General features: G+C 43.9%; 1 protein-coding gene across 3 annotated transcripts; it reads right to left on the bottom strand.

The window, feature by feature from the left end:
• On the bottom strand, nucleotides 1-26,843 carry WEE2 (WEE2 oocyte meiosis inhibiting kinase). Of its 3 annotated transcripts, XM_065565780.1 has the most exons (14): nucleotides 26,642-26,843; nucleotides 25,922-26,063; nucleotides 24,549-24,638; nucleotides 20,571-20,932; nucleotides 17,061-17,260; nucleotides 16,049-16,100; nucleotides 12,560-12,732; nucleotides 9,801-9,922; nucleotides 8,356-8,502; nucleotides 6,365-6,469; nucleotides 5,890-5,975; nucleotides 4,687-4,857; nucleotides 4,439-4,581; nucleotides 1-1,436 (listed from the first exon to the last, which is right to left on the bottom strand). In XM_065565780.1, the coding sequence occupies exons 3-14, from the start codon at nucleotides 24,562-24,564 to the stop codon at nucleotides 1,277-1,279; spliced, it is 1,737 nt and encodes a 578-aa protein (XP_065421852.1). In that variant the 5' UTR covers nucleotides 24,565-24,638; nucleotides 25,922-26,063; nucleotides 26,642-26,843; the 3' UTR covers nucleotides 1-1,276. The 3 variants fall into 3 exon arrangements, with proteins under 3 accessions (XP_065421852.1, XP_065421863.1, XP_065421870.1); XM_065565791.1 differs by lacking the exons at nucleotides 24,549-24,638; nucleotides 25,922-26,063; nucleotides 26,642-26,843 and adding an exon at nucleotides 21,469-21,571; XM_065565798.1 differs by lacking the exons at nucleotides 24,549-24,638; nucleotides 25,922-26,063; nucleotides 26,642-26,843 and adding an exon at nucleotides 21,502-21,533.
• Between the last annotated feature and the right edge of the window lie 110 nt (nucleotides 26,844-26,953).

The raw sequence follows: 26,953 nt of genomic DNA, 5'->3' as shown, positions 1-26,953 counted from the left end.
TTGGATAAAAAGAATGGTAAAATCTTTATTTGCATGTTCCACTTTAAAAAATAAAGGGGAAGGACTCAACAGCTTAAAGTCTGATGCTGTCCAGCAGCTGGAAGTGAAATTAAATAAATTAAATAAAATACAAACAAAAGCCAAGTAATCAAAATAGTCGAGGGCTTAGAATCTTTTTCTAGAAATACTGCCCCAGTCATAGCTCTAACTCCCAGGGATTTTGGGCTAGAAGATATTCAATAAGAAACAATGTCACAGAGTTAAACATAACAGGGGGATACAATTTATTTTGAGTTTTAGATTTAACACTTTATATAAGCAATCCCCAAACTGAAGGATTCTAAAAAACCACTTCAACCTTCCCTCCACTTTGCTGAAAGACAAATCCCGCAGACAGGCAACTCTATCTGTAGCTCTGCAGAAAGGAAAGAGGATATTATAGACCCACCCATCACCACGTTAGAGAGGTTGTATCCTATGGGCCATCTGTTCAACTGGGCAAAAAGCCCTCACAAATCCAAAGATCAGGCTTCAGGAGCTAGCCCCCAGAAGCCCAGCCACATAATGGTTATGGATGTTTCTAGAAAGGAAAACGTTCCTTCAGATTCTGCAGGAAACTCATTTAACAGTAAAGACATTGAGTTACTTTGTGCTTTCTTCCCACAATGCAATGCCACTTAGTTCATTTCACATTGATCTGAAGTATCTCAGGACTGTGGTCTTAACGAGCTTGTCCCAAAGCTCAAATCCCAATTTGACTAGGTGGTATCATGCTTAACTCCCTTTGCTCCATCAGGAGCTAAGTGGTAAGTCCATTCATAGCTCAGGACACTATCTCCTCTTTGGACCTGCCGATGCCCCTTTTCAGTGTACCTGCACAGCCAGAATGTCAAGGCCACAGAAAGGTCTGGGGGGGAGGGGGGGGGGAGGAGGAGGAGAAAAAAAAGGCCCTAGTTTAGCTGCATGAGAGAAGAAGGGAATCAAACTATTCCTAGCCTAGAATACAACCAAAACTAACACATAGGTCAGCCAGCCCATTGCATCAGAAATAACTGGTTTAAGAGATACAAGACTGAAGCATTGTAGTTTATATTGGGTGGAGAAGGTCTCAGACATTTGTACACTAGTCACTTCCAGTCATGACAGCATGAAGCTGTATGAATGATGAGGAGGCAAGAACTACTCCAGGGAGTTTTAGCATGGCACTTTGGTCTGTATGGGTCTTCTGCTTCCACAGGGACACTTGTCAGCCTGAACAGTTTGGATGATGGGATTTTCAGTAACCCCCCCATGTAAAGCTGAATGAGCGAGAATTCTTCCCTCCTACCAGGCGCTTGTTGCAGTTCTGTTTGGAAGAGGTTTCAGACTCTAGTCTGGCACATCCCAAGGACTGGTCCTTCCTGAAGGTCTGAGCAAGACGGGCTGCTCTCAGTTCCCTGAGAGAAAGGAGAGGAAGGGAAGTCAGAGCTTGCCATACTCGGTCCTCACCAGCTGCAGAGACAAGTCATTGCTTTTCAAAGCTAGACAAGCACCATCCCCCAATTTACCCAGGTAAGTTAACAAACCTAGGTGGGAACATCATTGCAGTACAGTTGCAGGACTGGGAGCACTCAGTGCTCCCAGCACTATGCTCAGTCCACCAGGACTCAAAGCAGCTCCAGCTAAAGCTTCTGCTCCACAACAGGTTAGGTTTTCTGGCAGTTGACCTGATGACTAGGGCAACTTGTGACAAACTTGTTTCCCAGTCTGTCACGAATATCTAGTGTCCCCTGTGATGTTGTACCCCATAATGCTTTATGGGAATATGACATAACTGGAATAGGTTTTATGCTACCTGTGCCATATAACAGATCTATGTAAAGGTTATGATCTACTGAATCTATTAATCCTATTTGTATGCATTTATCATTTTTGTATTCAAAGTTATGAATATTGGCTGTGTACTGGCTTGATTTCTAAATAACCTTAGTAGAGCATTTGGTCAGTTCCTGGAGGAAGTAATTTGCAAAGTTAAGTACCCAATCAAGAAGCACTTAAGGCACAATGCATCTTGGAATGCTCCAATCCACATGGTCTTCCTGGAGACATTCAAAATACCATGTGGGCAATGGCTTCTGCCTGTAAAATCTGAGTCATGCATGGACATGTGACTTGCCCAGGTGACTCAAGGACTCCATCTTGGAGCTGGACTTTGCATAGGAGAGGGTCTCCACCCACAAGAGAAAGTCTAGTTAAGCCTGTGGGAGACCCCTCCATTTTGGCTTCTGTTGACTAAAGAGAGCCTCTCCACCCCCCAGGATACTTGAAAAACTGGAACAAAGGACAGTAAAGGGGGTGAGAGTGATTGCTGGACCCAGACTTGCAAGAGAGTAGTCTGTAAAAGGAAGCTTACTGGAACTGGTGAGATCTTATCTGTATTCATAGGCGTGCGCATGGGGTGTGCCCAGACACACCCTAATGCAGGGGTGGGCAAATGGCACCACTCCCCGGTGCGGCAAGCCACGGGGTCCGCACTCCCGGGCTGGAGTGCCCGCCGAACGCAGCAAGCTGCCGGCCCCTCCCCTGCCTTTCCCCCTCCCCTGGAGTCATACCGCCACGTGCACAGTGCTCTAGGGGCCGGGGCTGCGTGCTCCCGCAGGGCAGCGTTTGGCTCCGCGGGGAGGCTAGGAGCCTCATCTCATGGTAAGGGGTCCGGAGCCAGCAGGGTTGGATAAGGGGTGGGATCCCAGGGGGGTGGTTAGGGGCGGGGGGGGGGTGTCTCTGGAGGGGGCAGTCATGGAGAGGGGGGGGAGGGTCGGATGGGGCATGGGAGTCCTGGGGTCTGTCAGGGGGTGGATAGGGGTCAGGGCAGTCAGGGGACAGGGAGCAAGGAGGGTCCTGGGGGGGGCTGTTAGTGGGGGGGACCCAGGGGACAAGGAGCTGGGGGGTTGTATGGGTCAGGAGTTCTGGGGGTCCTGTCAGGGGGCAGGGAGTGGCTGGATAGGGTGTGGGAGTTCCGGGAGTCTGTCTGGGGGTGGGGGTGTGGATAAGGGTCGGGGCAGTCAGGGGACAGGTAGGGGGTAGTGTCCTAGGGGGGCAGTCAGGGGACAAGGAGCAGGGGAGAAGTCGGGGGTTCGGAGGGGGGGAAGTCAGGGGGAGGGAAGTAGGAGGGAGTGGATGGAGGTGGGACTAGGGCAGGGCAGGGGCAGAGCTAGGGTGGGGCTCCCTGGGTGCACACCCTAATGAAATGGGCTGCGCACACCTATGTCTGTATTCAGTTTCTTACTGTATTAGACAGACTTGTGTGTTATTTTATTTTACTTAGTAATTCACTTTGTTCTGTCTGTGTTACTACTTGGAACCACTTAAGTCCTACTTTCTGTATTTAATAAAATCACTTAAACTTATTAATTAACCCAGAGTATGTATTAATACCGGGGGGGGGGGAGCAAACAGCTGTGCATCTCTCTCTATCAGTGTTATAGATGGCAAACAATTTATTAGTTTACCCTGTATAAGCTTTATACAGGGTAAAACGGATTTATTTGGGTTTAGACCCCATTGGGTGTTGGGCATTTGAGTGTTAAAGACAAGAACACTTCCGTAGGCTGCTTTCAGTTAAGTCTGCAGCTTTGGGGCAAATAATTCAGACCCTGGGTCTCTGTTGGAGCAGACGGGCGTGTCTGGCTCAGCAAGACAGGGTGCTGGGGTCCTGAGCTGGCAGGGAAAGGAGGGGCAGAAGTAGTCTTGGCACATCAGTTGGCAGCTCCCAAGGGGGGGGGGGTTCTGTGATCCAACCTGTCACATCCCCAATTAAATTTTTTCCTTCAAAGATTAGAGGTGGCTGGATATTAGTAGATCACAAGTAGTCCTGTAATTAAAGTCTGTTTATTCCTCCCTGCTGCCCTGAATCCAGTCAGTCAAAAGCAACGCTAGTCTCCATTTGTTGTAATGCTCTTATCTGTAGGAGATTCCCTTGTCTGATTCTGCCTTGCTTTTCCAGAGTCTGCATGCTCTCTTGTCCATGGGGAGAAGAGTTTACCTCTCATCTTTCCCCTCCCTAGCTGGTGGCAGGAAAGCCAACACATCTTACCTGATCCCATAACCTCAGCTGCAGCCCCGTCCCCTTAAGGCCACTAGCAGCCCCCCACACGCCCCAAACTATACTCATGACACAAATGCCCTCCCTTTAGCTACACACTTGGGAACCAAGTTCCCTAGAGACCCACTATTCAAAACTCCAGTACTTCTAGCACCAGAGCCCTGCGCAGATACAAACATTTGTATCTGCATCTGAGCTGTGATCTGCAAAAGTGGTCTGCAGATATGGATATCTGCAGGGCTCTACCAACCATCTCAAACCAAAGGCTGATGAGCAATTGCCACGCCATTAAAGCAATCAGCTCAATGCACCACTGTCCGGCAGTGCTCCTCCTCTTTATGCCCAGATAGACCCTACCTTTCCAGCATGGCAGTCTTAAACTTCTCCACATTTAGCTGCTTCTGGAGCTGTGCAGCTTTTCCAAGAGAGGGCCGAAGAATTGGGTGTTTAGTAAGAGCCGTGGCGGATGGTCTTGCAACTGGGTCAGGGTGAACCATGAGCTAGAAGAGGAAGTGGGGAAGGAGTGGAGGGTTACAGTTTCTTCTAACGAAATGCCAATCTGAGACATCCCTTCCCCCTCTGCATTGCACCCTGAAGAGCCTCACCTTAAGGAGTCCATGAAAGCCATGTGTGAGCTGCTGAGGGATTGGTGGAAGGTTGCCTCTGCGGATATGGTGCCACATGGCATCATTGCGAGGCAATGGTCCTGACCCTGCTGCTAGAGCCATTGTTAATGCCAGGGCAAAGATGTCTGCCTTTGGCAGATAGCAGTATTGCTGTGGAGAAAAGAACCAATTACATGCACATTCTCCCCAGTATTTGGTGTAGTAAAATGGTCCTTCATTAAGATAAGAGTACAGGCTCATGGAAGTACTTTAGAAAAAGCATTTACCTGGCACTACCTCCACCATCCCAATCATTACTCTTTGCGGCTTTGACTCCGAAGAGAAAAATATGGTCCACTTCCACTGTTCCAAAACATACTGTTTAGTTTTAACAGGTTGTACACAGCTGGGAGTATCCTCCAAATCCTGAGGAACTTCTATCCCACATCCGGAAAGGCAACAACAAGATGGAAGGACTCCTTAAATTAGCTAATCTATGCCTCTGACCTTTACAACATGGTAGCAAGTCAGGCTACTGCTAGATTACCTCGCCTGTCCATCTATTTGATGCAAGGCTGGAATGTGATGGATTGGATTTGGACACTAAATACATTTTACCACAAAGGAGATTTCCATTTGGGAAGCTTCTGGGCCACATCCCCCTGTCCGTGGCCACTAACATTTTGCCTTTGTGACAGGGTGGTGGCCTTTATTTTGGTTTATGCCAGAGTGGCAAAGCTAAGGTTAGTCTAATACAGGCGATTTAGGTAGGAGACCCCCATGTAGGGAAGAAAGGGAAATCATACCTATTGTACAAATATCTGTCCAGGTGTTAATGACCCTAGCATATAAAGATGCTTTAAATGTAATTATAGCTCCAATTCAGTAGTCTGGTTTCTACCCACCAGGACCATCTGCATTTGAGATGATCTTTTCCTTCCCATCCCATAAACTGAGATGTAATGTGGTTACAGAGACTATCAGAGACCCAATTGTCAAGTATATTTAAATATTTACACATCACCATACAATTGTGCTTTACAGAAACAAGGAGGGGTTCCTGCCTCAGAATTCAACCAAGTTGAGGACCAGGAAGGAAATATATAAGCCAGGTTAATAAAGAAGATACAATATTCCACTGCCAACCCTCCCGTTTCACACATACACGCCCTATCCTCCCCCAAATGAAAGGGGCAGTTGTACCTCTTGCAGAATCTCATTGGCCAGAAAACGACTGTCTCCCTCCTCCACTTGGGGATTAGTTATTGATGTCACATGGCCCAGGTCACCTAACAGGAGAAGAAACTAACTAGAAATCCAACAGACACCCACAGATCTGCGGGAGAAGTCCCACTATGTGTGCATCTTAAAGGAGCTCCGAGAGGCCAAAAGAACAGGTGGAATCAGAGAGCTAGTGAGCCAGCTCCTCCCTCAACCCCAGGCACCTGAAGTCTGGATTTTAATCCAAAGTGAAAATAACTTGGCTGGATTCACCACAGCCCTCAGATCTATGAAGACGGATACATTTCACCAAGTCTCTCTCTGCGCTCTATGCCTCCAGGACTGAGTTTTGCAGGTCATGACTGAGGGACATAGTATCCCTATGGCTATAGCATAGTATTTAAGAGCAGCTTTAGCAAGAAGTCACTAAACAGTCCATGAGTCAGATTAAACCTACCAATTTTATATGCCACATTGGAAGAGAACCCGTCATCTTCACTGTCGCTCTCTTCCTGAGCAGCGGAGCCATCAGTCACCAGCTTGTGACAGATGAAGATGTTACCTAGAAGAAAAGAGGCTTATATGTAGTTGAACCCTGGCTATTCATAATGGAATGCTCTTGCAGGTATCCTAATGGTCAACAGATCTGGAGTTTCTTGAAGTAGATCAGTTCCCCTCCCATAGAGAGTAGTACAAGTGGCTTCTACTCACCTGATTACTGCTCCAAGTACATCTCCCCTCCCCCCCCCAAAAAAACCCCACACCCCCACCACAATCCATACACCCCAGTGTCTTAATCTTACATTTATTATATTGGAATATTTCATAGTAAAGTGAATCTGGATCTTCAAGGTAGACAAAGGAAATGGACATTGTTTCCTACAACCTCACCGCCATGGTGCAGGACACTTGAGTTGGAGTACTATATTGAGCAACAAGGGAATAGCCAGATAAGGAACAAGGAAGTCCTTCCCCCTTTGAGCGGACCTGCTTGGTCACCAATCTGAAACTGAACACTTCGATGTCAGCCAGGGTCATAAAGAGGGAAGGAGAAAGGAAGAAAAACCCTGGATCATGATTTCCAACTGTAAAGGAGAAGGTTTCACAACTACATTTTTCAGTGCAATAGCAAAATTTGAGACAGACAAGAGATGTTTGCTTAACTAGAGATTTGCTTCTTCTAGTTAAGGTACTGAACGTTACTGCAGTGATGAGTATCAAGGGCCTGAATTTAGAAATTCTGATTGCCTACAATTCCTAGTAGTCAATGGAAGCTGTAGGAGCTCAGCAAGAGAAGCCCCAAGCTACTCATTTCACTTCTTTGGAGTTTAAAAGTTCTCATTTGGTCTCAATTTTCCTTCCCCCGTCCAGTTGTGGGTTTGTTTGAATCTGGAACAACGTTCAATTTGAGTTGCACATGGCGAAACAGTTTTCCCCAGTGAGACTCACTATGCTTATTGGGTTAGGGAGGATAACCACACATCCCTGATTTATGAGACTTTGTATGTAGAGTCCTGTTTGGAGACTAAATCCCTGGCCAACAATCCAACCCTATAGTCCTTATTAAAGCAAATTCCTACAGGCCAAACTCCTGTTGTCAGAATTTTTGCCCAAGTAAAAAACTACAGGATCATGTCAACCCACAATTTTTCCAGCCCTCTTGCAAGCAAGTTACAAATGCTCAAAGTCTGCATGTAGGACACATGCCAGTAGACTGTTGCCATCTCAGAGTTTGCACTGTTCACACACATTTCAAAAACAAATTAGTTCAATGTGTGCAAACAGCACTAGTCAACTTTTGCTGGCTGAATTAAGTTAGCTCTCACTTTGAGTAGCATGTTTTTCCCAGTTACCTCCCCACCCATTAATGAATAAGATGTTAAAAATCATCATTTCTTTGCATTTAAAATTGTACAGTTGGCTGTCAGTTATGAAACTCTGCTTTGTACCATTTTAATATTGGTTCAGTTTTGAGTTGTATACTCTACAAGATTATAATATAACAGATAGAGATTTAGTGGATCCTACTTTGGTAGTTAACCCATTAAATTTAGAGATTGGCATTGATAGCACAGGGAGGAGCCCTGGAGCACCTCTCTAAACAGTGTCCTTTATATGCTTATTTGCATTTCTTCTGTTCATACCATGCACAAGAAACAGGAAGAGGGAGTGTTATAACTGTACCTGAATGCTCTTCTTACAGTTACACAGAGCATAGCAGTGCTCCCTGTCCAGATCCAGAATGATCAGTAAACATTTCTGGGGAAGTGGGGTGGGAGAGAAGAGGAAGATGGAGAACAACAACAACAACAACTTTTCCTTTCAACTGCAGATCTAGACTCCATGAGGAGTAGGAAGAAAGATACCTTCCAACCTACCACCACACAGATTACTGGACACAGGCAGCATGAGGGGAAAGGGACCAGACAAGGAAAGAGCTGTACTTACTAGGTTTGATGTCCATGTGTGCCAGGCCAGAGCTGTGTATGTACTTTAGCCCCATGGAAACTTGCAGCAGGATCTCCTTTAACTCTGCTTCTTGGAAATAGCGCCCAGTCTTAGCATTTTCCAACAGCGCATCTTGAAGGCTCCCACCTAAGAGAAATAGTCAACTTTTGATGCAGGTATTTTTCCTAGTGAAGTGAGATGCTTGAAATCATTTTCTGCTGGACTCTGGATACCCATTACTGCTAAGTACTAAAGAACTACACAAAGGGTGGCAAACCTTGGTCAGAATAGCCATACAATGTTTAGGAAAGATTTACGCACCGTACAACCCATCTGGCATTACACTTGCCATTGCATAGGATGGTGGTTTCTCCAGCTCTCTAGACTGACTTTCTATTTGCCAGGAAGGGACCTAAAGCTATTAAGAGTGGCAGATCGGGGAGCAAGGAAGTCTACGATACAGAAATCAGTGATTTAAAGAAATGTAGGTGGCAAGACTCTCATAACAGAGCTGTTTTATTGCTCTTCATTTAGATACACTCAATGCATCAGGTATTGCACAAAATGCTCTTCTGCCTAATCTTTAACCCTATGCAGCTGCACCCCCACAACTCTAGTCATGGGTGTCTTCGTAAACTGTGAAAGTTGTGCTGAGTTACAGTGGTGACTATCAAGAGTCATTTGTTACTGCAACCTAAATTTTAACTCACAACTCCAAAGCAAAAAACAAAAACAAAAGAAAAACATCGCACACCCAGACCTCACAAGCTATTAAACTGAGCCAGATGTTTGCAATAGTGCTTCCAAGTGTCCAGATGTGGACTTGCCCGCCACCTACTAATTCCTGCCAACTGGAATGAGGTCAGGAGCAGGCTGTTTGGGAATTTTCCCCCTCACTATGGTTCTGCCTCTGAGGCACTGCACTATTCACACAGCTAAGTCAGAGCAAGAGAATTTGCTTTCCAGGTATGTTCCACTCATGTACCAGATTAGCTCCTTTTAAACTGCTGTTACTCCAGTACTTGAGGCTTGATGGCGTACAGCTCTGTGGCAGACTCCCAAACAGCAATGGCATCAGGAATGCATTCCCCAGATCAGTTGTACCACAGCAATGAGGGGAAACTTTAAAAATTCCTAATGATGAGTGCATACCATGCGTGAGCTATGGGTACCCCACCCTGCATTTAAAGTTTATTTAAAGCTGCCCCTATACCCATTGTCATTATAGCATTCCCCATCACATGGGCTAGCCATTACCTTCCTGGCTCAAGGGAAAGCATTAAAGTTAGCATTTAGGTTTAACCCAAATGCTCTAGTTTAGAAACGGACCTTAAACCCAACTGAAGTTGATCTCCATTGTAAGATGGAGCTCCATAGGTTTAAGCACCACAAGGAACCAGATGTCACCCTGACATTTATGCTCTTAACAAGGCTGAGGTTCTTACCATTGCAGTGTTCATTCTGAATGATCATGTGATCATCCTCTGCCCAAGCAGAGTAGTAGCGCACAACATGGGGATGGTGTCCAAGCACTGCATGGGCATAGACTTCCCGCAATGCCATTTGCCTGGAGATGGAAACAGAAGAAACAATGGCGATCTTCTAGAAATGGGGCTTCAGTGCCCTGCAAGAAACCCTAGTTCAGAACCGGATCTCACCTCCCCAGTCAGGCCAGGATTGAGAGCTATGAGCACCTAAGAGGGAGGAAGGGAAAGATGTGCATTTATGCTGAACAGCAATTTTTAGGAGATTGAATGGCATTACTTGGCTCTGAAGCAAATCCCATCCTGTCCTTAGGAAGGAGCATTTTCAGAAGCTTATGGAGAGGAGCATCTTGAGACGAATATAAGAAGCAGTCAAGATCAGATGGAAGTAATCTATTCTGACACAAAGCCACAGCAGCCACTAATGGAGTATTGGCTGGGAATGTCAGACCTAAAGCAAGGTTGGCAGTTAGTGAGTTAACCCAAAAACTAGCAGCAACTTCAGAGTTCTACTTGTGGAGCCTCAGCACAACAGGGTGATGTCCAATGGATGAAGCATCTGATATTTGTTACTTCAGTTGTCTAGTCTACCATGGAGTGACAGAAGGACACTGATCCACCTGCCCGCACCCAAAGCTGTAAGAACGGGTGCATTCTTGTGAAATTACTCCCTCTTCTGCCAGGAGCGAAGACATGGCCTTTGTTTCAACAACCCCTAATAAACCGAGGAAGAGTGGCATTTCCAGAACTACATAGGAAGCTCCTTTTAGCCCAACAAGTATAACATGAGCAAAGAGACCCAAATCATCTTTGAGTATCAATTTCACATGCTCTCTAGGTTTCACAAAGTAATATTAGTAACAGATACAGTGGGGTTTGCCAGATAGTTGCATGGGATTGGAGATTATCCACCAGTCAGTAAAGTGGTAGATAGGGAATGTAACGCCAATTTGTAAAAGAGGTTCCAGAGGCAATTCTGGCAATTACAGGCCAGTGAGCCTCACTTCAGTACCAGGCAAATTGGTTTAAACCTATAGTGAAGAACAGAATTATCAGACACAGATGAACACAATATGTTGGGGGAAGAGTCAATGTGATTTCTGTTAATGGTAATCATGCCTCAATATATTAGATTTGGTGGAAAGTGGTCAAACATGTGGACAAGGGTGATCCAGTGGCTATAGTGTACTTGGACTTTCAGAAAACCTTTGACAAGGTCCCTCACCAAAGGCTTTTAAGCAAAGTAGGCAGTCATGGGATAAGAGGGAACATCCTCTCGATCACTAATTGGTTAAAAGATAGGAATGAACAGTCAGTTTTCACAGTGGATAGAGGTAAATAGTGGGGTTCCCCAAGGATTTGTACTGGGATTAGTGCTGGTCAACATTCATAAATGTTCTGGAAAAGGGGGTGAACAGTGAGGTGGCAAAGTTTGCCGACAACTACTCAAGATAGTTCATTCCAAAGATAATTGTGAAAAGTTAAAAGGATCTTACAAAACTGGGTGACTGGGTAACCAAGTGGCAGATGAAATTCAGTCTTGATAAGTGCAAAGTAATGCACCTAGGAAGACAATCCCAAGTATACATACAAAATGGGGTCTAAATTTGCTGTTACCACTGAAAAGAGTTATTGGAGTCATTGTGGATAGTTCTTTGAAGACATCTGTCCAATGTGCAGCAGCTGTCAAAAAAGCTAACAGAATATTAGGAACCACTAGGAAAGTGATAGATAAAACAAAATAGATCATAATGCCACTATATAAATCCAAGGTATGCCCACACCTTGAATGCTGCAAGCAGTTCTGGATGCCCCCATCTCACAAAAGTACATTAGAATTGGAAAAAGTACAGAGAAGGGCAACAAAAATGATTAGGGGGGTATGGAACAGTTTATATATGGAGAGATTAAGAAGACTGGAACTGTTCATCTTAGAAAAGACATGACTGAGGGGAAATATGGTAGAGGTATATAAAATCATGAATAGTGCAGATGTGAAGGGGTAAACAACACTTCCTTATTCACTAACAAGAACCAGGGATCACCCAATGAAATTAATAGGTCTCAGGTTTAAAACTAATGAAGAATTACTTCACACATTACACAAATCCACCTGTGGAACTCTGTGAAGGCCAAAAGTATAACTCGGTTCAAAAAAGAATTAGGTAAATTCATGGAGAATAAGTCATTCAATGGTTATTAGCCAAGATGGTCAGAGACATAACCCCATGTTCATGATGCCCCTAACTTCAGACTGCCAGAAGCTGGGACTGGATGACGGGGATGGATCACTTGATCAATTGCCCTGTTCTGTTCATTCCCTCTTAAGCCTTTGGCACCAGCCACTGTTGGCGACAGGGTACAGGGCTGGATGGACCATTGGTCTGAACCAGTATTGCCATTATGTTCTCATGAAATCCAAGATACAAAGTGAGGTGGCAAGTCAGTCCATATGGCCTCTCCTTACATTTCTACGAGCTATGAATATGAACACCCCCACTGTTTTAGTCTACTCCTCCTTCCAAGGTTTGTCCTGGAATCTGGTGTTAGTTACAAGTTTCCAAAGATATGCTTTAAAGATCCTTAGAGGGATGGAGGAGCAGTGAGTAATGTAGAAATACATGTCTCAAAGATATGCCTAGCATTCCATTAAAAAAAAAATACCCCAACTGACACAGAGCAGCGTTTTTACCACTGTAGTTTCCAGATCGTACACTCACTCATCTGAGGATCCTGCCAGAGGCCTCTTCGAGCGCTTGATAGCATACACACATCCATCTAGACGTTTGATACACTTGTAGACAGAGCCAAATTCTCCTACCCCAATTTTTTCTAGCTCCAGGAATTCCTTCTTGTAGCGGGAAACCATGTTGCTCTCTCTCAAGAGAAATCTCTAGGGGATTAGACAAAGCAAAGCAACAAGAGAAAGAAAAGTTAAGGACTCATCATATACCAAGGGTGGTCTTAAATGGTGCAGGGCGGACCCTATAAAACTAACATGTAAAGTCTCCAGTCAGCTCCCTCTTCATTTTTGTGTACTCTCAACCATTCAGACACAGAGCTCCTGCCTGCTTCTCTGTAATGGCCTCCTTCCATCACCAGTTTGCAGTTCCAGGGCCTTTGATGGTGACCTGACAGACTAAGCAGAAAGTAGCTAAGAATTCCCTCTCCCCCATGACTCACTAGCACTGCAATTAGTTAATGCAGGTCAGGAATTGGGCACGGTGTTTGCCCAAGCTAACTGTGCATAAATGGTCCCATGGCATAGACCTCGAGGCTACTTCAGCTATCCGGCTGTGGGTCACAACTACCTACAGGTAAGATAACCATCCTGGATGTGGAGCAGCAGCAGAAGGTAATGTTATCGGACTCCAATCATTAACTACAGTAGAGTTACATGGGAATTGGTTACAGATATTTGATTGGGTGGAAGGAGACCTGTACCACCAAACTGTTAGTTCTTGTCCTCCAGAAAAGGAATTTCCAGATGGAAGACCACTGGAGGGCTGGTCAGAACATATCAGTTATCGGAAGAAGGCAAATTCAGAAGCATAGGGTTAGGTGGGCAGGGTCTACCAGTCTGCAGTGTTTTAAAAGTTTAGACAGGAGCTCCACATGTCCAGCTGTGGTTTAAGTAAGAACTAATGCATGTTTTGAATTTAGAAGACAGTTTGGTATCCTGGCTAGCATGCCCTCCAAGCTATGCACAAGTTATTTCATCATAGTTGTTCTATATTTGCATACAGTAGGTGCAATACTGCAGCAGTTCAGACTGTGGTCTAGAAGCTTTCAATATTCTTCACAGTATTTGCTGAAGGTCTGTGACAAGTGAGGTAGTCACAATGCTGCCTGTCCAAGTTTCCAGCTACTACACCTGTCCAGGTCATTCTTCACACAATTAAGAGCCTAGGAAAACAGCTGGAAAATAGTCAACCTGTGTCCCTATGTTAGTAGCTACTGATACACAAGAGGAAGGGAGGAACCAGGAGTTATCTGCCACCATCACTAGAGGAATGTCCAAGGGAGAAGGGAAAGATACAAGACAACTGGACAGTATAGCCAAGGAAGCAGGGGATTAGTGAAGATGGGATATGAAATAAAGAGCAAGAGTAGTCCATGAATTTTTTTCTCCCCCCAAAATAAGACTCACATTGCACATTTTCTTCCCACATATGCAATGGCTGAGGTTCCCTCAGATGTTTGTGATCATAAGTGGAAGAGGTGCTGCACAGGACAGTTAAAATGCAGCTCCCAGATACTATTAAGCATAAAAAGCAGTACACATACCCAACTCACTGCAAACATTTTTTAAAAAGTGTCTGCAAAGGCTTTAAAAAAGTACTGAAGATACACCAATCTAAGCACCAAGCTAACATGCTCACACTTAACAGTGGGCCTTTTATTCACCCTAGACAAGTGGTTTTGTCTGATTGGTGTCAAACCAAATCTATTGCTAAGTGGTAAGACGCTTCCTTTTAATGAGCATGGTAGTCCATAATGATCCTGGATATCTCCATTGTTTGTCATAGTCATAAGTGTTATACTGCTGTTCTGCTTTGCAAGAGAAATTCCAAGACACAAGTCAAAGTTAAGCTGCATCACTGGCCCTCACAGGCAGGGAGCACCACCTCTCCATTTCTTAGCACAACCCAAGCACTGCTAGACTGCTTTCATGATGAATATATTTGTAGCTGCATTGATTCACTTATCGTCTGTGGAGTAGGGAGAGACTCCAAGGTAAAGGAGCTGAGATTTTTACCTAGTTGAATGGAGATACTGAGTTTTTCTTTAACACTCCCTTAAATGATTCTGGCTTGGTTTGATTTTTAAAGCAGCTCAATTTGTTTGGATAGCTGTCACATAGGGAAAAACTAATGTCTGTTGTAATAAATAAAAGCAAAAATATTGAGTAAATCCAAGATTAATTCAGATGAAGTGACAAGCTTTTGATTATAAAGATTAGATCCTAAAACAGAATAGGGGCCAGATTCTCAGGTGGTGGAAATTGGTTCAGCTCCAGTGAAGTCAGATGCACTCAGCCGGTGTAGTTAGCCATAGAGGATCACATTGGATGCCAATGTCTTCACTACAGATTTCTGCCAGCACAGCCATGCCAAGGGGGCCATCCCTGACCATCATCGCTATGCTAGCAGAAGCCCCTAACATGATGCACTTGTACCAGTAAAATGTGTTTGTTTTGCTCATGGGGGATGGTTTTACTATAGGGTACAGAACATAGCTTTGCCAGTATTGTGCTGGATTCCTATACCAGTAAAGCACTCTTAGTGTAGGCACAGCCTCTGCTTATACTTAATGATAAAAAGAGAAGCATTTAGCAGTGAGTGGAATCCTGACTCTTCTCAGCCCTGCCACAGAGTCACTACTACTTAGTAAACTGCTACAGAGCAGCTAACTGTATTACAGTTATGTCAGTCTTCATCCTTGTGAAGTGACTTCAGGCTTAATTGTCAGCGAAGTGCTGTGAGCTGCCAATAATGTGAGACACAAGTACTATTCAAAATCTTTTGAGAAGAACGTCCCTTTCACTTACTTGCCATGACCAAGTACAAGATTCTCTTTCCTGCTGAAGGTGGTGACTGAGATTAACCACCTAAGCAGCATTTAGGAATGTACTACCCTATTTCAAGTGTTCATGATGTCAGCTGTTGCAACAGAACCACCAGTCAATGGTTAGCTGCTAACACCTTTCACTGTAAAGTTACAATAAATATTTTCTTAAGTCTACAGACTAATATTTGGAAATTTGAGGTTACTAGCTTACTGAACACTATTTAATAGGGGTAGCAGCAGAATTACTCTTTCCAGCCATGTTGAGATAGCAAGAGCTTGTCTGTATTTACAGTAGTCTTATTACTTTCCCCATGAAGGAACATGAATTCCTGGCCATCACATGATCATTTATAGAATGGATGTTGGCCAGGACCAGTGAGAATTCTAGAACTAGTTGTAAGAGTTTCAGATCTAGCCAAATGTAAGTTTGTCAAATCAAGTAAACTACTTTCAGTCTAATGACATCGATTAATGTACCATATTTGGTTCTTCCTGGATTCTCTGCTATTCAAACTTGAGTATATAATTTTTTCCTCAGAGCATTCTTGAGTTACACAATAGCGTACATTATTAATACTAGTACAGATATAGTAAGGGGCAATTTTTTCTGTACTTGGCAACTGTGCAGAAACACTCACCTTGGCTGGCAGCCCCTGCTCCACCTTGCTCCCGCTTAGAGTGGGATCTCCCCTAAAATGAGATTTAGCCACAAGTGAGCCTGGACACACACTATCCTATTGCAGCAGTCACAAGACTTAGGTTTCACATGTTTACATTTTTAAAGAGCAGCTTCAAAACTACTCAAGTCTGGTAAAATATTTATAAGGCTCTTCCAGAGGATTGGTACACAGTGAGTTTCTTTGGATTAGGCCAAAGAAAGCTGCGATCATGAGCTGGGAAATTCATGTTCCAGTTTAGAAAGTCTACATATTCCAACTTCCATGTGGCATCCACACTAGTTAATTTGATAGCTTGCCACCACTACACTCTCTATGCAGCTCTAACAGAGGTGAAAGTTGTGGGATCACTAGGGAGGAACAGGCACCAGGGGTTTTGCCACTATGTTTATAGAACACCCTGCTCAGAGCATGTCTAAATGCAGTTTGGGACCTTCGGAAGTGAGCAGAATCTTGCTATAATCAGGTTTCACTATGTATTATAGATTAGGCCACAACCCGATCTGAACCTGACTTTTTGAAGGGGGTCAAGAATATGCAGTTCAGAGCCATTCATGTGCAATGTTTTCTGAACATACACCAGCCTTCCTAGTGCATATGGGGAGCTATGCTAGACCCACCCTTCACGACTTGGGAGAGAGAAAGGTGGGGCCCACTCCCACCACAGTTTGAATTCTGTTCTCATCTGTTGGTTATAGTCCTAGATACAAATATTGTAAGCACAGGCTATATTACATTCATAGTCCTGATAAAAGGAAGCCAGGATAGTTCTTTATTTCACATTTCTGGTTTACCAGCCCCACCTCCCTGTAGTGTTTGCTCTGCATGCCTGATTCCACTCCACTGAGTTTAGTTGTTTCATCCTGGGAGAGCGAGGAGGAAGATGTACCAAATTCTTCCATCATTGCTTAAGTTTCTTTTAAAAAATTCACTCCCTTCCTCCCCCTTCTTTGTTTAGCCGCAGTACACTTACAGCTCTCCTCTAGCTTTCCTTTTGCCATTGGGAGGGAAGAGCATCTGTCGATATGACTCTGGTGTAAATGGGTTAATGTTGACCAGCGAAGCCTGGGAAGAATCATCTGGATCAGCACCAGGAGTAAATCTCAAGTGCCGGGGACCTTTGGAGGGGAATTTTCCCACGGTTGAAGGAAAAGCAGTCTTTGTTAAGAGACTCTGGATTTAAAAATAAAAACAAAGTGAGTTAAAAGTGTCCTCTAGCTACTGTTTTGTTCAGGGCAGACAGCAATACTTTGCCAGTTTGTCTTCAGGGTCTGATCCACCAAAAGGTGGTTTTGCTGTCCGCTAACATCTTTACCCCGCTTCTGAAAAGGGACTTTTAGTATCTATATTTTCTCTCCATGAAGATTCATTCTAGTCAAGTCATGTCTCAATCTTCTCTTTGATAAGTTAGACAGATTGAGATCTTTAAGTTTAGCCCATGAGATTTTACAAGGCAAAATGCAATAAGACAATCACTCAAGACTGAGTCTTTGTAGCTTGCTGCTCCTCTAGATAAGAGCCTGGTTACTAGAAGGTGACGGGTTTGTTTGTTTTTAGTTAAGGTTTTACTGACAAAGTGCATTGAATCACCTTTCTGAGGACTCATTAATCGTCATTGTTATGGTGCTTTCCATACAGATGAAAACAAGTTTCTAGCTTCACACAGGAGATTCATCCCTACCTTTGTGTGGCCAGCTAAGGTGCATGTACACTGCAGCTGGGAAGAGTATGTCTACCCAGGCTAGATAGACATACATGCACAAACTCTGCTCAGGACAACTTCTTGAAATGGTAGCATGGCCTCTGTGGTACCGGCAGCAGCCCAGATACATGCTTAGGATCTCAGGTTGTACCCTGCCAGCTAGCCTGAGCTGACACCTATGCCTCCATGGCCAGGTGGCCGCATTGCTATTTTTAGGCATTCTGCTGGAGCAAAGTTAGTACAGCTAAGTCTACATGGGCTGGGAATTATACCTCCCAGCAGCACTATAGATGCACTCCTTGTAGCATGCTGAGATGACAAGAGCAAACTATCCCACTGCGTAGGGAAGACAGAAGTATGGTTAAGAGACCATCCTGGCTTAATCAGGAGATCTTCAGTGACCTAAAATGCAAAAAGTCATAAAAAGCAGAAACTAGCTCACATTACAAAGGATAAATATAAAAACCCAACAGCATCTAGGGACAAAATTAGAAAAGCCAATGCACAAAACACAATTAAATTATCTAAGGACAAAGGGTAACAAGTAAATATTTTACCAATACATTAGAAACAAGACGAGGACCAAGGACAGAGTAGGCCCATTATTCATTGAGGAGGGGAAGGCAATAACAAAACAGTGATAAAAAGGACTTTTAACACTGGGCTGTTTCAGTTTTCACCAAAAAGGCGAGGTCTGATCAGACGATTAATGTAGTGATCATCAGTGTAAATGGAGTCTGATTTGAGGTTAAAATAGGGAAAGAGCAAGGTAAGAGTTACTTAGACAGATTAGAGGTCTTCAAGTCAGCAGGACCTGACAAAATGCATCCTAGAATACTAAGGAACTGGCTTTTATTTATTTATGATATGTAGAGAAAAGAAAATTTTAACATTTCAGCATTTATTACATTAAAAGCAGGTCTTGATTCCCCTATTTTAGGCTAAAGGACTTCTTGGAGAACTAGCAGGATGTCATCACAAAACAAGAAAATAAACTTGTGCAATTGAGGAAAGAGATTTTAGTCAGACTGTTTAAGATTCTGTGGTTTGCCAACATCTAACACTTGATCAGAAGATTCATTATGCCAAGCTCTCAAGTTAAGCCTAAGGAAGCTCCTATTCCAGTTCTCTAATGCTCCAAGGAGTAGTGTGTGTCCAAATTGCAGTAAGGGAATGTTGCAAGTCAGAAGTGGGACACCAGAACATCATCCAGTGGATGGGCAAACTAAACTGCTATCTGCACGATTAGTCGTATGACATCTGTTCCTCACCAGACCCATAATCCATGAGAGATACAAGGAGATCCAAAAGCAAAAGCCCTTTGATGTATATTAGTCCCTGGATCGACTGGCCAGGTGGAAATCCAAATCCTATCTCCCCCCTCCCCCCACAAAAAAAAAAACTGCATCAAGAAGCATTAAAGGAATCTCCTTCCTTAGAGGTTTTTAAGGTCAGGCTTGGCAAAGCCCTGGCTGGTATGATTTAGTTGGGGATTGGTCCTGCTTCGAGCAGGGGGTTGGACTAGATGACCTCTTCAGGTCCCTTCCAACCCTGATATTCTATGAATTGGGTCTGCTGTGCTCCATTCAACCAAAGAAGCAACCTAGTTGCCAGTCAATTGAGAAAGAAATACTGGGTGTGATGGCCTTTGAGAGTCATAGGATGCAAAGGGACATCTGTGCATTTACAACAATGCAGAGAAGCCCTGTGAGGACACAGTGAGTTCCAGGTCTCCACCAGTACAGGAGGGAAGCACTGTCTGTTTTATTGATACATCACCCTATAGGGAACTCATTCAGGAACTTCTATGGGAAGAAAAAATAAGGACCAAAATCAATCAATGACCTTCTCCAAGAAACTTAACTTTGTATCTATTGCACACAAATATCTTTCATCAGTGAGCCAGAGGAAGGCAATTAGTGCTTCCACCACATTCCTCTCCCAACTCCACCCCCTAAGGGCTCATACAAAACTAGTTTGCCATGAGAATGATTCCTACCCAACCCCAGCTTTGATGAACAGTTCAGTTTTGTGCACAGAAGTATCAGCGTAGCTGGCCAGAAGAAACTGGTTAGAGGTGTTTCAGATTTGACAATGAATGGAAAATACCATTACATTCATGAAATTTTCCCTTTTTCTAGCCAGCTCTTGCTAACAGCAAGTTCCATTTAACGATCCAAAGAACAATCTGGAAACCAGGAATAAGTAATCAACTACACCATCTTGCTTCCAAGTACTATGTATGTCCAAATAATGGTCCGTTTTCTCCTTGAATCCTACTAAGAACAATTAATCTACCTCAATGGTAGAGAGTTCTAAATACTGACCACTATAAAGAGCATTTCTTCGTACTGAGCTTAAGCTTTGTTTTAAGTGGGCGCTGCCTGAATACACAGAATGCTTAAGGGGCTCTCAACACTAAGGATACATCTAAGGGTAAGGGATGTCTTTTAGCCAAGCTAATTGATTGCCAGTTAACTCAAGGTAGTTAAGCATGCTTGTTAATGCTGGACTAGACACTCCCCAAATGTTTGTTCCAGGGAAGAGAGATTTGTGGTTCACAAACAGAACTAGCCCCTGCCTTCCAGTGCTCAGTCTAGGTTTATGATGAGAAAGTGGGTAAAACATACAAACTGGGAATGAGGCAGGGGGGAGAACTAATAAGGTGGCAGTCAAAACAGCACGTTCCAAATGGTAGGCAGTAGCCCCTGCTCATCACCTGTCTAATGTAATTCTTGCAATACAACATATTTTCAAATGGGCAGAGAGACATTTCCTTGCCTTGGGAGTGTGCGGGGTGTCACACAGCTGCAGTTTTCTCCAGGTGACGTAATGCAGTGGAGTCCCAGGACATTCCCAGGCAGGACCAGTAGTCTTTCTCAAGGATGAAGCAGAGTCCACAGTGGGACTCATCCATGTTTTAGTACGAGTCAGAGACACATCACCGACTTTTCTTTTGGGGGTTACTGCAAGAGGACTGTTAACTCTCCAACTCTGAAAATCCCAGCTCTTCTGGGGGCTTGAACTTTGGGGAGCCTCTTCTTGTATACTACTGTCCTCTTCCATCTCATTCTCTTCAGCGCAGCTGGAAAAATCCAGTTTCTGGATAAGTTCATCACTCTCATCCCAGTCATCCATTGTGGCTAGAAAGACACAGAATGAATACAATTGATACCGGCCCATTTGATCAGTAAGAGGGGAAATGGAGTGTTTTTTACAAGATTGATTGTAAATAACCACCCTATTTCCTCCACAGGAGAGTCATTATTTCAGATATCAGATTTGTAGCCTTAACCCCACATATACAGGAGTTTAGATTGAGCATCACAGTCATTTGACTATACTACGTAAGGGAAAATAACTTGGAATTACCCTCCCCCCAAAGAATCCATTCAGAGCTTAGTTCAATCTTTGTAAAATAAATCCTGGTCCTACTCTCACTGGTGTAAATCAGGAATAACCCAAATTAAGTGTTATTGTGATATTAAGCCTGTGTAAATAAGATCAGGATGACGCATAGAGAGTATTCCCCCCCTCCACCAAAAAGAGTTACTAAGTATTCCATCCACTTCCCACAACAGAGACACAAATCACATTATACTACTGGATAAGCCAGATATAGTGACTCCCACTAGCTCCTTGGCACTACATTTCTAACAGAAAGTACTATGTTACATACAGCTGTAAAAGCAGAAGACCCTCACACAGTTACCAAATATTTTCTAGCAAAGCCCATTCTTAGTGAGAAACTACCAACTACTGCTGCTCCCACAGCATTTATAACCACCCGCCTGCAGCTGTACCATTGTTAATAGGTGACAATTAGAACTCAGCATCACCTGTTTACAATTGCTGGGGCCCATCCTGCTCCTATTGAAGTCAAAGGCAATTCCATTTTGTCATAGACTTAGATGGTAGTGTAGCAGAGCCCACTGTTTGCAAACAGCCCGGTGGGACAGCTACACTTTCCTACACACCTTCTCCTTACTTTCTAATTCTTGTCCCTCACTCAGTTTCCCAGAGCCTAATGAAGAGGCTGCATTTCCTGAAAGCCTGTCTATTTTAGTTTGCATTAATCTGACAAGATAGGTAGCCTGTATCTTTGTCAATTAGTCCTTTGGTTACAGGACTAATATCTGAGTCCCACTTCTAAGGTCTCCCTTTAGACTCACTGACTGAGTAGTACATTGTTTTGAGCAAGTGCTGTAACCCATGTGGAGAAATTCAATAGCATTATTTAGAATGTGTTAGACCTCAAAAGGGGGCGGAAAGGGAGGGAGAACAAGACCGGGCCTCTACAACAGGAGTGAGTTTTCAAATTGGGGGTCGGGACCCCTCAGGAGGTCACAAGGTTATTACATGGAGAGTCGTGAGCTGTCACCCTCCACCCCAAACCCTGCTTTACATCCAGCATTTATAATGGTGTTAAATATATTAAAAAGTGTTTTTAATTTATAAGGGGGGGGGTCAGACTCAGGCTTGCTATTTGAAAGGGGTCACCAGTACAAAAGTTTCAGAACCACCGCTCTACAAGGTCAAGGAAAAGATTCACAACTCCAGCTTCCTGGTGCTTGAGCAGCTAAAGATTAAAGAACCTTGTCAAGTCTGTGAATGTATAGTGTGAGATCGCCCACAGACTCGTTCATCTCTCACCCACCCAGGAGTGGGACAATGGCCCTTCTCTTTGTGGCTGTCCTTAGAAACCAAGGATTTTGTGTGCCATTGTGAAGTGCATGTTTTTGAAGAGGAATATAGAATTTTAAGGAACTGGGAACTACAATGGCTTTTTTTCCTTAGTGCCGGGGAAAGCTGCCAGAATGGCAAGCATGAAAAACGGGAATCCTCTAGCCACAGAACAGGTACAGCTCTGGCATAAGCAGTGCATGTGTTCCCTATCTCCCCTCCCTCCCCACACACATACATACCAAGGGGGCCTGGAGGGGCCACCTGTAGGAGGGAGAGGGGAGGTTCAATCGAGGGCCATGCAGTCCTAGCAATGTGAGCTGACTACTAATAAAAGGGATGGCAATTTAGGTTTTTGTACCAGTGATTAACTCATTTTATACGGGCTACTAAATAGCTATCAGAGGATAACAGAGCAGTGACCAAGTCAGCTTTTTACCACCTGCAGCCGGCTAGGAGACTGTGAACTTTCCTCTTGGATGTGGACCTTGCCCCAGTTATCCTATTGCAATGAACTCTACATGAGGCTACTCCTTAAACCATTCAGAGACTGAGGCTGGTGTAGAATGCAGGGGCTCATTTGTTGAATGAGGCATTTTACTGGCAACATGACACCAGTGCTCCAGGATGGGCACTGGCTGCCTATTGGTCTCTGGGAGGACTGGGAGGTTACGACCTATGAAGCCATAAATGGCCTGCGACTGACTTACTTGAGGGATCATCTCTCTCCTAAGCCATACTATTACAACTGCAGTCAGCTGGGGTGCCCAAGCTGGATCCCCAGAGACTGGACAGCTAGCAGGGGGGTCTTCCTTGTAATGGCTCTCAAACCCTCACACCTGCATAGTCTGAAATAACCCAGATTCAGTGACCTTCTGGGCACACTGTCAAAGACACCTGTTTGGGAAGGGTTTTGGAGAAGGCTGAGGGTGTGCTTCCCACAATGGTGAAAAACTGGAATATAGGTGTCTGGCTGGCTGAGTTCTTGTGAAATGGCTACTTTAATGCTGCGGGGGAGGGGAGATTTCAATGTGTTCTTAATGATGTGCTAGGGTGACTAGAACTTGGGTAGGAATCTTTTATTTTAAATCTAAGTGAATAAATACATAATTTCCTTTTCCAGTCACTATTAACTAGCTTTGAACTAGTGACCTAGAGATGAAAAACCTCATCCCCCCAATTGTCAGTTCCCTGTCTCCCAAACCTTCCCATCCTTATATCATAAAGGGCTTTACTGAAGAAAACCGGACATGTGATTAAAAAAAGGAGGAGGAGGGGAAGGCTTGTTACTACTTTTTGTTTCTCTTTACCATATAAAGAAGGCATAAAAGGATATTCACCCTTGCTTGTTGTGGTATATTAGGAATAACAAGACTTGACCTCCTGTGTTTGCCGGACAACTCTTTGGAGGACTGTAGAACCGGCTAAGAGATTTATCAGCCCTCAGTTAGACGTACAGGGATATTTTAAACTGTTTCAAACACATTTTGCCCAATTGTTTTTCAATTATTTGAATTAAATATGTGTTAACAGAAACAAATAGCACAGAAGCCAGATTCTCTCCTGGCATAATTCCCTTGGTTTCAATGAAGTTACTCAAGCAGAGAATTTGGCCTTGAGTTTTAAACTGTTTGTATGTCTAAAAATTGCTTCAGCTCTTAATGTACTCAGGTTTCTGTTTCCTAAGATGTTATAATTGCTCTAGTCCTGGGGGAATTTTTCCAACAAAAACCAGAACTCAATATTTGGTATTTCTAATATGAAAAATTAGGTAATTGTTCAGACTTTTCCCTGGTCCTGCAAACACTTCAGCATGTGCTTAACTTTAAATATGTAAGTAGTCCTGTTGCAGTCAATGGAGCTACTTGGAGTGTAAAGCTAGGTATGTGTGTAAATATATGCAGGATTGGCCTTTCTTTAAGCCTCATTCAGTAGCAAAACAGGCCACTTTTTTTCCCCTTTACAAGTCACCTTCCACAGAAAACGCCGTAGGCTAAATACCACATGCTGCTGCAAAGTAAAACTGTGTATAGGTTTTGTGAAACAAACAGTGCACCTTCTCAATATTGAATCTACCTGATCTGAAGTTCATAGCAGCTGGTCACCACTTGATCAATTTGAAATGCCAAAGCCGCTTTTGAATGGTGTATTGCATATCCAGACCAGCTCCATAGGAAAAAAAGTGAGACCATTAAGAATTTTATGACAATACCTTCCTTTTAATTTGGGCTGCTTAATTGGGTAATCCAATTAATCAGAAAGTCTCCAAGGGAACTGATTTAAGCCTAATAATATTTAATGACAATGATGGCTGCTTAATAAGGATAGTAATTACACTCGGTTGCTTTTGGATTGCCTTGGTAGTTCTTAGATTTTTGTGTTTCAATCTTATCCTGATTCTGTGTGCTCCTCTGAAAACAGCTTTCAGTCCCTCTGTAGGTGCAATACATCTCAGTCATCATCACTGCCTCCCCCAATGGTGAGCTTGCAACTTCCAAGCCAACTATTCCTGATGAGCATCTCTTAGCTATTGAGGGCACTGACATGGAGCAGGCAATAGGTTCTGTTTCTACCCTAGTGTAGATATTGTCTCTGCTCAATTCCATGGGCTGATTTAGTATGCCATGCTCAGTAGAGCTCTACAGCGACTCAGACAGCGGCATTTCTTCTGAAAAGAGGTCTACTGTTAGTTGGGAATTCTGCCTAATTGGGATGAAAGAGCATCCACCAGGGCCTCTAGATTCTTCTCTGTTAGGATTATAAAGATGGGTATAATAATGTACAGAAAGATTAAGTGACTTTTTCAAGAAACACAGACGTTTCCAAGTTCCCAAAAAGAATCAGCAGTAGAGCCAGAAATTTAGGAGTCTTGGATCTCTGTCCTTTGCGCTAGCCAGATTACACTTCAATAGCTATGTCTATTTTGGTTACCTTTGTACTAATTGTTATTAATATATATGGAGTCTTAATAGTGCTCAGTGTTGTGCATAACGCAGTGGAAGTCACAAGGCACAGCCCCAAGGAAACTATATCCTTAAGCACTAATTCTGCAAAGAGGTCTGTGCAGGAGTCCATACTGACTTCAATCGAGCTCTCTGTTGGTATAATGGGGTGCCCACACTCATCCACTTTCAGGATCAGGACCTATATTAGCACAGACAATATAGTTCAGAAATATTGCAGCAAATGACAATCTAATGTTTGGATCAGTGGCACAAATATCTGTTTTTCAAAAAATAATATCAAAATAATTTTATAATCTAATCTATCTATACGATCTACAGTGCACGCCACTGAAAAGTTAACGTTTCCTGGTACAGTATAAATAACCCATATTTATGATTATCTGATTGCACATCCCACTATGCCAGTTGCATTTAACAGGGATGATGAAACGGACAGTTTAGGTTCCAGGTTGTGAGGATACTAATCTCAGTAGAGAAACTGACTTGCACAAACTCCAGGTCACTTGAAATCCAGCAGTTTCTCCACTCTTGGGGTATAAAACTCATCTCTGAGTTGTGGCCCCAGCTGCACGCTTGAGGAAACAAACAATGTAGATTTAATTCCTCTTAAGAAAGGAACTTTAATCTGTGAGGAAAAAAGATGATAATTTAGTTTTTCTTCCTTGACGGAACTGATGTTCTTCTAAGTTTAAGTAATGGCACCTAATACAATGGGGATTGAGATAAATATCCTAAAACAAAGAGCAATAAAAATACTATAATAAAAATATTCTAGGCAATAGCACAGTAGCATCATCCTACAATACAGCATTTACTTTTTAATAGCACCCAGTATGTCAAATGTATCCAGGGCACTGGTTCTCAACCTTTTTTCATTTGCAGGCCCCTACAAAATTTCAAATGGAAGTGCAGACCCCTTTGGAAATCTTATCTTAGGCATAGTCTGCACACACACCCAGGGGTCCACGGACCACATTTTTGAAAACCACTGATTTAGGGCCCCAGTCCTGTAAATGGCACTGCATTGATGGATCCCTCCACTTCAGCCCACTTATGCAAAGAGGTTTGCAGGGTCAGGACCTAGGTGTGTTTTCATCTCTGTGCTTTTAGACCCGTGGTGCCGAAGGGCCGAGGAGGTGATGTAACTGCTTGTACTTGTGGGTAATGTCACTGGCTCCCCTTGGTTAGCTTTGGAGCGCTCACCAGCGCCTCAATCAACGCTTGCCATGTAGACACAAGGGACCCAGCCAGTGATGCACGAACACCCAGAGCAAAGAGGAACGCCAGCGCGGCTACAGCGCCCTGGGGACCCCCGAAGGGAACAGTTCTGCTGCTCCGCAGCGCTCTCCGCAGGCCCCGGGCTGAGCGTGCCCAGCTCCCGCCTTGGAACGCGCCGCGCGCCACTGTCCGCTGCCCCGCTGCGACTCCAAACCACACCCCCACCTCGCCCCGGAAGCGCGCGGTCACGTGACTGGATGTGAATGGCCCCTATCTGACTGCCCGGTTGACCCAAGC

This window comes from Chrysemys picta, chromosome 1 (genome assembly GCF_011386835.1).
Source record: "Chrysemys picta bellii isolate R12L10 chromosome 1, ASM1138683v2, whole genome shotgun sequence".
In the NCBI taxonomy this organism is placed as follows: Eukaryota; Metazoa; Chordata; order Testudines; family Emydidae; genus Chrysemys; species Chrysemys picta.
Note: the sequence above shows the minus strand (reverse complement) of the source record. Positions and strands in the feature narration are given on the sequence as shown.